Here is a 12,224-nt window from a genome sequence, read left to right on the forward strand (position 1 = left end):
AAAAACCTTCCCTGGACCCAACAATACCCACTAATTACCGACCCATTACAACGGTCCCATTTCTCCTAAAAATAATCGACAAAATAGCCTACTGCCAAATCCAGAACCACTTGGAACAACATCACTTACTAGGAGACCGCCAGTCAGGATTCCGTCCCAACCATAGCACAGAGACAGCCCTCCTTGATCTGAAGATCCAAATGGATGCCACCAGAGAAGCAGGTAAACTCTGCCTGCTGATGCTCTTGGACCTCTCAGCGGCCTTCGATCTGGTTGATCATGATAAACTCTAACACTCTAGCAAACAATTTCAACCTAGCACAGAACGCTACCAACTGGATCAAATCTTTCTTGGCTGACAGGACTTCCAGAGTATCCATCGGCATAGAATAAGCAGACCCAGTGCCTGTCCCTGCAGGTGTGCCGCAAGGCTCCTGCCTATCCCCTACTTCGTATAATGCCTACACCAAGCTATTATTTGCAGCCTTGGATGCCATGGGTGTCATCTATACTAATTTCGCCGATGATACCCAAATCCTCATTCCCCTCTCAGGCAATCACGAACAAGACTCCCTCCTGGTTAACCAAATCTACTCACTCATCCAAAACTGGATGGCTAACAACAGTCTCTGTCTCAACGACGGCAAAACCGAGCTCCTCATACTAGGCTCCTCCAGCAAAATCAACACCCTTGAGCCCGCTTTCAAATCATTCACCATCGATGGAACCATAATCCCTATTCTCAAACAAGTCAAGACCCTTGGCGTGTACTTAGATGCAACACTATCCATGTCCAAACAAATAAACATATTAGCTTCGTCCACTTCCTACACCTCCAAACTCATCTCCCTCAGCCGTAAATTCCTCTCATCCAACAACTGTGTCACTCTAGCCAGAGCACTCATACTGTCTGAGCTAGACTATTGCAATATCCTATTCCTTGGCACATCCAAAGCCAATATAGCCAAACTTCAACTCATGCAGAACAAAGCCCTCAGAGCAGCTCTAGGCATCAAAACATCTGAACATATCTCCAACACCAGAAGAGACCACCACTGGCTCCCCATACAAGCCAGAATTCTATTTAAAACCCTGAGCATCACCCACAAATGTAGGGCCAATAAAGCGCCCAAATACCTCAACAACACTGTCATGATGAAGCCCCAGACCAAACTCCTCAGGTCCAACAAAATGCACTCCTCGAAACCCCCAGATACAAAAGAGAGAAAGCAGGGGGACAGTAGCTTCAAAACACTGCCCCCCAGACACTGGAACGCGCTACCCTCCCACATTATGAATGAAACCTCATTCCCCAAATTCAAAAGCCTCCTGAAGACTTGGCTCTTCAACAAGTTCTAACTGAACCAGAGCACCTACCTACCCCCTCCTAGTAACTACTTATACCTGACTGCTTTGTATATTTCGTATATTATTTATTTATTCCTGACTGCCGTGCATATTACTGTATATTTTTTGATTGCTACTCCTGTATACCTCTATGCTCTTTCTAAGATTGCATTCTCCCATTGTCTGTAACTACGCCGTGGTACCTCCCGGTCTGGGCGTATAACAAACAAATAAATAAATAAATAAATAAATAAATAAAATTGTCTGTCGCAAAATGGATCTGATTTCACTTAAAGCCAGATACGAATGGAGACAGTTGCTTAACTATTCTAAAATGCTGCAGCCTCCTCCTAACTCTCCCTCCGGTGAGTTACAGAGAATGATGGAAGACCCAACTGTTCGTTCATTGGTCTCCCTCAGATTAAGGATGTAGACCTTGCTGACATGTATTGATTACTCTGAAGAGGAGCTTACTGAGCGGCGAGGAAGGGCCAAATTTAAGCTCTTCGGGTACAATTGGTCTCTAACAATGGAAGCACTGCTCACTGAAGCTCTGTATACTGAATATGCACATTTCCCACAGAAGAGATGTCAATGTCACCCTATCGTATCGCTTTCCATGTAATACACTGTGTAGTTTATACATGATATTTAAGTTGGATAAATTGCATACTAAAGAAACGATTTCTAAGTGGTCGACTGTCGGTTGGTCTGCTCACTTGTCGTTTGTGTAATTCCATCAACGTGCTCGAGACGGCACGCCATTGGGTTATGGATTGCCCAGGTCTCACTTTGCTTAGGCTACAGACTTTTTCTTTGGGGGTTTGCTGTGAAACTGTCGCTGCGAAAAATCTGTTTTGGTCCAGGCTTATGTGGGGAGAAAATGTTTCATTGATCATTGCTTTGTGTAGTTTTTAAATGAAATTATTGAAATGCTTGAAAAGCTGTGATCTGCTTTGGTTTTTATGTCTCATATGTTGTGTAGGTCTTTTTGATTAGTATTGTATGGTGATGTTTCTATCTATAATTTGAAGTATTTTTTGTGTAAGGTTTATTTCAAAACATTGCACAATAAAAACAACAGAATTATAATAAATAGCAATCAACTGTGGTCGCCCTTTTTAGGCATGGAAAGCTGGGGATTACGAGTGGGTATGGTTTCTGAATATGCACATTGTGTATTTTCACAGATGGTGATTTGGATTGCCAGGCAGTCTGCAAGTTACATCCAGAGTTCAGGAGCAACTGCCAACACATCCCCAGAGGTCATAGTAACCTTGATGAGGGAAAGGGCTGGTTAAGGATTTACCCATCCCATAAATTGATGTCGCTAACGGCCATGGATAGGTTGGTGTTTTGCAGTTGGGCACTGCATGCGTCTCTCGAGAGGAAGTCATGGTAAAAAATGAAGGTTCACCATTTAGTAGGCACATGAACAGAAACATGTCGAACATGAGGTCATAGAGTGTTCTATGTACAGAGTATCCAATATTGGCCATTTGATCTGTCATTTGGGAAAGACATACCAGTAACTGGGATATTTTAGTCATAGTTGCATGTCAGGGATGAACAACAAGTGGTGCATTGTGCAGAGTATCTTTGAAACTCTAGAATTTATTTTAACTGTGTGATTCATTTCGCTTGTGAATATTTGACAATGAAATAAAAAGGTTTTTATGATAAAAACATTTGTTTTCGAAAATGTTGTGGCATACCGCATGCTAATGTTGTGTTTGTTTCAGGGTCGTGTGACATTCCATGGTTGCATTTATTGAGACGTACTTGACCTATATTTTTCTGGATACTCTTCTTACGAAGCATCTGGGCTGGGTTAATATCGTATGTATCCTCGTTGTAGTCACATAGAAAAAGACTGGAGTGATCTTGGTGTGACAGGAGAGGATACAACTGAATGTTATGTTATTAAAAATGTTTTTGTATCATATTGACACTTGTGTTTTGTAATCAGTAACTTGCGGGTGCCATTGGTGAAAATGTCTGACAGAGTAGGCTGGACTAGCTGGCCAAAGCACCACTGCACTCAGTAATGGCACTTGCTTCACCCGGCCCAGTTGCACAAGCTGGTGGGCCATTAACATCCAGTACAGCCCACACCCTAATTCATTGTCACTTAATTAAACATGCTGTACACTATTCCATGAGCAGCTTTTAAGTTGAATTCACTCATGTTACTTTTTAGGTCTTACCAGAATTGATTTGATGGCTAAGATGGAGCCACCATTAGTCTTTAGAAAGAAAAGCAATGCAATTTAAGAAAACCCATTTTATTGCTTCCTATTAACACATAACCTCTGGTAGAAATACTTTATACTTATTGTGGATATAAACAATTGCAGGCAGCAAAACAGTCTTAAACAAAAGGCGCGTTAGGTGGTAAAGAGCAGCTTCAGGTTATTACTTCTTTTTGAAGGTCTGATGGCACACCTGATCTTCACAGGTCAGCTCCTGCAAAGATAGAGACACAGGTTAGTAACATGCCTGATTTGGATCACTCTTACTGCATGCATAGATACAGAATGACCCCTGGTTCACATATGTTGCATCACATTGGCATCCTTCACCAGTACACGTGACATCTGATGGTTGGTGTATGTCTGCCTTTCAGCATTCATCTCAGAAAGGCAAAGCACAGAAACTTTGTATTTTTCTAAGGCACTTTCCATCCTACTTGCTTTCTGCGACTGAGAACCTTGACGTTAATTAAGAATGATAGCCTGCCACCGATATTGTGAAGGCCATGCAGTGAAACACTCACATCACTCCTCAACATCATACATGCATTACTCATGCACAATATATCATCCACAATATACTGAAATCTGGACAGCTACTCCCCCTGCCGAACTCCCCCTGGACAACCTGGCCAACTATTGCCCCATCATGCATCCCTGTTTCCTTGGCAAAGTGATCAAGAAGAGCATTGTTATCCAGTTGCATAAAGGGGGAGGGGCGGTTCAATCAGAGCAATGTACTAAAGGACTATGAATCCAGATTCCACCTACAATGTAGCACAGAGAACAACACCCTCCAAGTTATCAACAATGATCTCCAGATCCTGGTTAAAGGGACTCCAGCTTACTCATGGTGCTCAGCCTCTCTGCTGCCTTTGGTGCTAACTCAGCATGAAGCCCTCCCCAGCATCCTCACCATGGGCATGGGCTTTGGTGGAACAGTAATACAGTTGTTCGGCTCCAACTTCTACATCAGAGACCAACTCATCCAGATGGGCCACAACAGATCCTAGCCATACAGATTGAACGGCAGAGTTCTAATAGGCCCTATCCTGTCCTCTGCTATCTACAGCCACTATATTGAAACCCTTTTGTAACTTAATTCCAACATCACGGTCATGATACACCAAAACGTAGATCACACACAGCATTACCTAAAGATCAATTGCATGAACATCCTTCAACTCAAGCACTGTCTGTCTTTCATCCAAACCATGATGTCCATCGCCTATCTGGAGCTCAACACAACAAAGACCAAATTCATTCCGCTAGGAAATGCGAAGTCTAGAATTAATGATAGACATTAAGGGGGTAATTCATGGATTATTTGCACCGAAAAAACGGGATTTGTGCACCATTCTGGCCGCAAATCCCTGTTTAACAAATTGGGATTTGCGGGCAGAATGGTGCACAAATCCCGTTTTTTTCGGCACAAGTAATCCATGAATTACCCCCCCTAAGTGTAACATATCCATTCCTTATCTACAACTCCCTGCAAAATATCTCGACTTTACTATTGACTCTGGACTCTTGAGTTAAAACACAGATCACCAAGAAGATACATACAACATAGCAACAGCTTGCGCTCCTCTGCAAAGTCAAACCTTTCATCCCTGCATGACGTTCATATCAGTTGTGTAAGCACTGCCCATCTCCCACTTGCACTGTGACAACACACTACTTGCATGAGTTCCAGATGCCACCTTTCCCCTGAAGTCCACCAAAGTGCAGCAGGCCTCATTACAGGACTAAGAAAATGTGACCACATAATCTCCATCCTCGGGAGATGCAAAGGCTGCCCTTTCAAACATTCATCGTGTTCAAGACAGCATGCATCACCTGCAAAGGAATCACAACCAAATCACTGCTCTACCTGGCCAGGAAATCTTCCATCTCTGGAGGCCGACACTCCATCAGAAGGCACAACATTGGCAGACTGGAAACACAGATTAACATGAAAGACACAACTAGGAAACATGCCCTCACCGCTAGGCACCCTTCCTGTGGAACAAGTAACCTTTACAAAGACGACTTCCCCCTCACCTTACACTAGAGGAAGGACATTAAGTGACTACTATTCAAAGAACATATTTCCAGTTGCTGAACTCCCCACTAAACCCAACTTCTATCACTCTGGAGCTACCTCTGCCCCTGTTCCATCAACCCTCTTCAGCTACCTATGCTACCCCCACACCTTACCTCTAATATCTGCGTGTTCCCCCTATGTAAAGCACTTGATTGTTTCAAAACTAGAATTGTGCTTTAACATCCCATACATACACATTCATAAACACATGCTAGATGTTTGATTCTTTGAGACATGAACTTAGTCCTTTCCCATTTCAAAGAATAAGATGAAAACCGGGAATTGTCATTACCGTCTCTATCCTCAAAAGTAATGACTCTTTTCCCTTTTATTTCATTTCAGAGGAATTCTGATGTTAGACCCTTGGATTTGGACAGATGTTACTCTTCTCACAGTGGCTTTTCTGGAGTTTCCTCAACTTTACAAACTTTGATTGGTTAGATTTTTAGTATTCCGAGGATCATACCAAGTGTTCTTCTTCCCAACTCTTTATTTCTCTAAGATGTCACTTTTACTGTGTTACTTCTCTGAGCTCGGCTAGATAGGTTCACTGGGTAATATTGCATGCATGGGTCGATTTCTAAGTCTTCTCTGTTCATTCCACCTGGCGAACAATTGTTTCTAAATAATTTTGGTTTCAGGCTTTTCCGGGAGATATCATCAGGTCTGTGGATAGGTCAGATGCATTTCTATTCAGTGACTTATATTATAAACTAATTTTTCATTCCTTGACTGTGGTTATAAATCCATATTTGATCATGCGATAGTAATAGAGCTCTGTATTTCCCCTTACAATGATGATTTTGCTATTATACATGCCATTAAGAGCATTGATGCAAAAATTATCTCTCCACTTGTCTTTTGCTTTGGGAAACCCCCTTACTTGGTCTCACATTGTGTTTATTTTCAGCCCTGAGTATTGCTGGTGCTGCCCCCTCCCACACACACACACCCCTTATTGAAGCATATGTTGACGTAGCCTTGGATCAACAATGTGATATGTCAACTTTCCCCTTCCGAATAATGATGTTGGTCTGCCGTTAGATCAAGAATACACGACATGGCCTAGGAGGATATGAACTCTAAATAGAGAGAACATGGTTGGTGATCCTCATAATGTGTGTTCATCAAGCAGTCACCTGAGGACCCCTGCATAATTTTGTCTAGGTAAAACACTTGCTCAGAGATGGTTAGCAAGGGTATTAAAGTAGATCTATTGAGAACGGACTGTTGTGTGAATTGTATTGTATTGTTTATTCATTTATATGGCGCTCCAAACCCTGAGGTATCTGGGCGCAGTACATTTTTAAAGGTTACAGGGCATATATATATTGAATCTAACATACATTTGCACATTTATAACATTTACAGGTTAATGAATGGTTCATTGGGCTTAACAACAAGACAGATCTCTTTCGGATGACCCCTTTGCCCCCAGGACCTGGTCACTATTTCATGGCTGTGGTTTTGCAGACGGCATTTTTGCCCCACTAATTAAAAAGAGGTGGATGAGGTCACAGGGCATCCCCGTGAACAGACACCCTGTCCCCTGTAAAAAAGCATGGGTTATGGGGGCATCCCTGCTGAAAGGACATCCCCAACAGATCCATATACAATGGAAGTGTGCCCAGTGAATGCTGTAAAGGGAGCAGCTGGGAGTGAGTACAAGATTTAAAAATAGGTGAGAGGAGGAGCGGGGGGTGGGGGGGTGATGAAGGGACAGGGAAGGCATTGGAAGGGACCATGGAGGCCAGGTATGGAACAGAATGGAGGTGGATGGGGTCGTGTTCGTGGAAGAAAGATCAAAGGAAACATGTCCCATATCTGCCCCCCTCCAGAGCTTGTTAAATTAAACATGCATTAATGTTGGACTTTTCCCTATGCACACAGTCAAACCCACATTTTGGCTGGAAGGACAAACGGACAAATCCATCTGAAGGAGCGGGTTTACAAACACTTTTGGTTAGCATGCCCCTTCCATAGGATGTTGAGCTTGTGCCATCCTCCTCATGCTGAAAACACACTCAGATCACAGCTATGAGCACATGCAGTTATCGGTAATGGTGGCAGCCAAATGAAAGTATGGTGGTTGTAATTGGACAGGCAAAATCAATAGAGATTACAGCCTCCCCAGAGGCATACACATGTGGTGTGGGAAGAGATGCTAGTGTATTTTCTGCGTGCAGCAGGAAATCAAGCAGAGTGGGTTTACCCGTCATGCCCTACAGATTCCACAGAAACACGTGTAGATTTTGCCTTTGAAGAACTCCAGGACATTTTACAGCCCACACAAAATATCGTCCTTAATGTGAAGTTTGCTAATCTAGTTTAGTCTTTTTATTGACAGAGTGGCCGTGCAGGCTATAAACATTGAGGCACAGTCAAAATGGCGACCTTCTCCACTCAGCAAGGCCTCATTGCCACTGCTTACACGTCAAGAAACACGGTATCAATGTCGCATTATTATTATTCGAAGACAATGGGCAATGTAATGAAAGATACAGAATGAAAACAGTAATATCTAAAGTCAACTCAACATTACCAGCATCCGCAAGAAGCTTGGGGAAAGACTGCAAGAGCAGCCACCACATTGAGTGGTGGCCAAAACGCAAAGGAAAAGAGCATGTTCATTTCAAACATCTAGAAAGAATTGAGTGGCATTTATAAGTGCTCGTTTAGCATGACTATCCTAGATCAGCAGTTAGCATCATCCACAATGTTTCATGACAAAGCTCAAATGTCTGAAGGTTTCCGCTCTCCGAGCATTAGTCTTTATGGTGCCCATTGACAGTCTACTCCAGAAAGACATGTTCTTTACAAAAAGGTTTGACAAATAATCCAAAATGTTGCCTACTCTTTGAAATGTAGCACTGATCTCCTCAATTGTATCCTATTTCTTTTTTTCACTTACCAGGTGCAAAATATCTCCTTCAATCCAGTGTTTCCAGCCTCGGTTGTTTTTTTCCCCTTTCTGGACGCATATTAATTTGTCACCATCCCAGCTCACAAGTGACTATAGAAATGGAGAAGAGAACAGTCACATGGTTGTTGGCCTAACATTGTATTCCTCTCCACATATACCATGTAGGGTCTATTTTAGTCTCAATCAACCCCCATGTCCCAATGTATTCTTCTTTCAACATCCAGGTGGTAAGACAAAACACACTCGAGTGCCATTTGACCCCAAGGCACATAGACTGAGTAGGGTGCATATTTGTGGTGCCAGGGTCCTGTAATCTTTGCAATGTAATCCATCATCTTAAGTATAGGGCCTGATTAAAGGAGCATTTTCCAATGAGATTGCACCATTATAAAACAGGCCCAAAGTGAACTATTTGTTTGCACTGCTAGGGGTCCGATGGTACCAGTTGGGTATCATAGTCAATAAGAGACATTTGTTCACAATATGCGAGACACTCCCCCTCTTAAAAAAAGGACCTCTGTTGTGTCTTCATAGAGCTGACAGCTAGACTGGTTTGGTCCACCAAAGTCAGTCTGAGTCTATAGATTCTTCTAGAGACCATGTCTCCTACAAAGATGTCTTTATCTCACAGTGTTACGTTGTATTCATTTCTAAGTTTGTGATGTATTATCTCACACGCTATTGAAATTATAACCCTTGTAATGTTCCAGGAGTCCTGTCATTGGACCATCTGCAGTTAACATGAGCTTGTGTAGCCCACCGAATCGTACAGACACATTCCAATTATAGTGGTGGCCAAGCAGAGTGTGCCCACAGCAATTCCTTGTGACCACACAAACAGGTTCATATACCATGTGCAGGCCAATGCATACCTATGTTCATTTTTGTAGCAAAAGGTCGGTGCATTGGATCATTTTTATATACCTGGTTCTTTGGCAGTTTTTTGGGCCAGGTATTCCAGGCCTAAAAAACGTGTTAAACGCTGCCATTGTGCTCAGGTCTTCAGGGACCATAATGTCGGGTGCGACCCTTGGTCTGTGTCTATGAAACCTAATTATGGGCGTGTTTCTTCTGTGTTTTTCAGGATCTTCCATCTGTTCTACAGTGAACTCCAAAGATCTAGGGTCACATTACAGAAACTTTGAAGAGGTTCAAGTACAATTAGCAATATGGCAAAAATTGCTCAAATGTCAAAAAAATAATATTCCTTCAAAAATGGCAATCAGATCGTTTGTCACAATCTGATTGTCCCTCACAGGGTACTCATTTTTATAAGAAGACAACCAATCATTGGGAATGGAAACATTTCTGATGGGCATTGATCACATGATATTTTCTTGCACCGAATGCATTTCAAATTGTAAAACGTTCTGCAAAACATTTCCTTGAAATTAAGAAAATTATTTGTTTGAAAAAATCACAGGAGCGGTACTCGAAGCAGTGTTGCTGTGCAGTATTTTGAATTTAAGACCAACGCATTGCCCCTGACCTATACTCCCAATTATATTTTGCAGCACGAAATCTCCATGTGCCCACATGGGTTCTGCAATCAGACCTTACTACACTACCCATAAAGAAAACAAGGAATCTCACATTTGTGTCTATCCCAGCTTCTTTGGATAGAAAAACAATAAAACAACATTCAGGTCTTCTGCTTTCAAGTACATAAGATTGGCTGGAATTTAACTTGTACGATACCTGCAAAATCCGGCCTACAAACACTATTTTTTGTTCCTACATTATGACAATTTTCAAAAAATGAAACAGACACAATTGTGAAACCATGGTTTTGGGTCCTTGCCAATGCTCCATGCATAAGTTTGCTGCAAATCTGTCCATTTTTTATTTTTTCAAAAGTGTCAAAATATACGCACAAGAAATAGTCATATAACTTAGCCCCCACTTCACAAGATCCATTCAAACTTTTCACAAAAATTAAAGGTTGGGCCTTTAATCATTTTGCAAACTTTTGTGCAGATTCATCAAACAGAAACAAAGTCATAAGCCATCTAAAAATGTTGAGACCCCCGTCTGCTTTTGTCCCCTCTTGACAAAATCACACCAAACTTTGCAATAACATTCAAAGGTGGGCCTATGATCCTTTTCCAAACTTTTCCAAGCAGATCTGTCAAACGGCACTTAATTTATGAGCCGTTTAAATATTTGTTGACCCTCTCTAATGTTGCCCCCTCTTGGCAAAACAGCACCACACTTTGCAGAACCATTTGGGTTTAGGTCTAAAATGATATTGCAGAATTTCATGCAGTTTCATTGAGTGGTGCCAAAGTTATAAGCCATCAAAGAAAACTTTTCATTGACCCTGTAATGCGAAAACATGCATGGATGTGGCCGAACTTTTCTCAAGTTCGCCAACATCACAGGAATGTCCTCGAACATCTGTTCACGGACATCGGAGATCAGAAAACACCAGAGCTTTAGCTTTTCATGGCCATACCCCATACCATCCTCATCACCCCTCAGATCCCCAGACATTGGTTAATTAGTTTGACAAGTGTAATGTTGTGTTGTTTAATATGTTGTTATTGCAATGTGCATGGACTACGGATGCAGTTTGAGAATCCAACATGGTGTCAGTTTCAAAAGTTTTGATGCACCTCATGTTTTTAATTGACCAATCTGCAGGCGTGTACAATGTCCACAAACATTACGCGGCTCTCTGATTGGTCCAGAAGTGTCTGCGAACACCGAATCAGGAAGTGAGACCACAGACCAGACGCAGTTTTCACTAATTTTATTCAACCTACTTTTTGGCCATTTTAAAAAAGGACTAGTGGCCAGATTTACACCAAATTTGAAAAAGCATTTTTTTCAGGACGAAGAAGCTCCTCCTTGCGCATGTTTGGTACAAATAGTCCAGCAGTTTGGGCTGTGAACATGAGCAAAACATGTTGTGTATGAGGATTTCAACAGTTTTAGGACCCCTCCTAAAACCCCCTCTAATGAAATTGTACCAAACTTTGCATAATCATTCGGGGGTGGCCATATACTTTTATTGCAAAGGTTGGTGAGGATTTGTCAAATGGTGGCAACGCTATAAGCCGCCCAAAAAATGTGATTCTTATAAGTTGAGCGTCTCAACCTTAACTACATATCCGCTACAGCTGGCCGTGTGTATATATATTACAATGCAGTGGTCGCCAAACTTTAGTTGAGTATTAACTTTTGACTTGCATGAAAGATTTGGCTGAAATTTTGCAAACAAAAAGTTAGTCACGGGGCCCCAGAAATACTGGGAACGATTTGTTGGAAAATGAAAAGGTTAAGAAAGTTAAAAAATACTGTTTCAACATACTTCCCATTCATTTTCTCCTAGAGAAAAAGTCCAAATGTCTACGGAGCGTTGAGCAAAAACCGCTGGATGGAATTAGACCAGGCATGAAACTACTTGGGCATGAAGCGTTGACTCAATTTCCAGGAGGGGTAGGAAGTTATTCCATCCAGTAGATGTTAAATATTTGATGGAGAATGAGGGCACCCCTATATTTCTCATGGTGCTTTGCAGGAGAGAGGGTTTTCAGAAATGAAAAGCCACCATTTTCAGTTTTGTTTGATGCGAGAGATAACCAAGGTTAGAAAGGGAATAACAGTGGCTAGC

At 41.9% G+C, this 12,224-nt stretch overlaps 1 protein-coding gene across 3 annotated transcripts in view; it reads right to left on the minus strand.

The window, feature by feature from the left end:
• Positions 1 to 3,616: 3,616 nt before the first annotated feature.
• RBP2 (retinol binding protein 2) overlaps positions 3,617 to 12,224 on the minus strand; it is a 60,884-nt gene continuing 52,276 nt past the window's right edge. For all 3 annotated transcript variants that reach the window (XM_069620343.1, XM_069620341.1, XM_069620342.1), the window contains exons 4-5: positions 8,597 to 8,698; positions 3,617 to 3,813 (exon numbers count right to left, since the gene is read on the minus strand). In XM_069620343.1, the coding sequence (XP_069476444.1) occupies positions 3,763 to 3,813; positions 8,597 to 8,698 (153 nt within the window). In that variant the 3' untranslated portion in view covers positions 3,617 to 3,762. The remainder of the gene's footprint in view (positions 3,814 to 8,596; positions 8,699 to 12,224) is intronic.

Source organism: Ambystoma mexicanum, chromosome 10, assembly GCF_040938575.1.
Source record: "Ambystoma mexicanum isolate Mex_15411 chromosome 10, UKY_AmexF1_1, whole genome shotgun sequence".
Classification (NCBI taxonomy): domain Eukaryota; kingdom Metazoa; phylum Chordata; class Amphibia; order Caudata; family Ambystomatidae; genus Ambystoma; species Ambystoma mexicanum.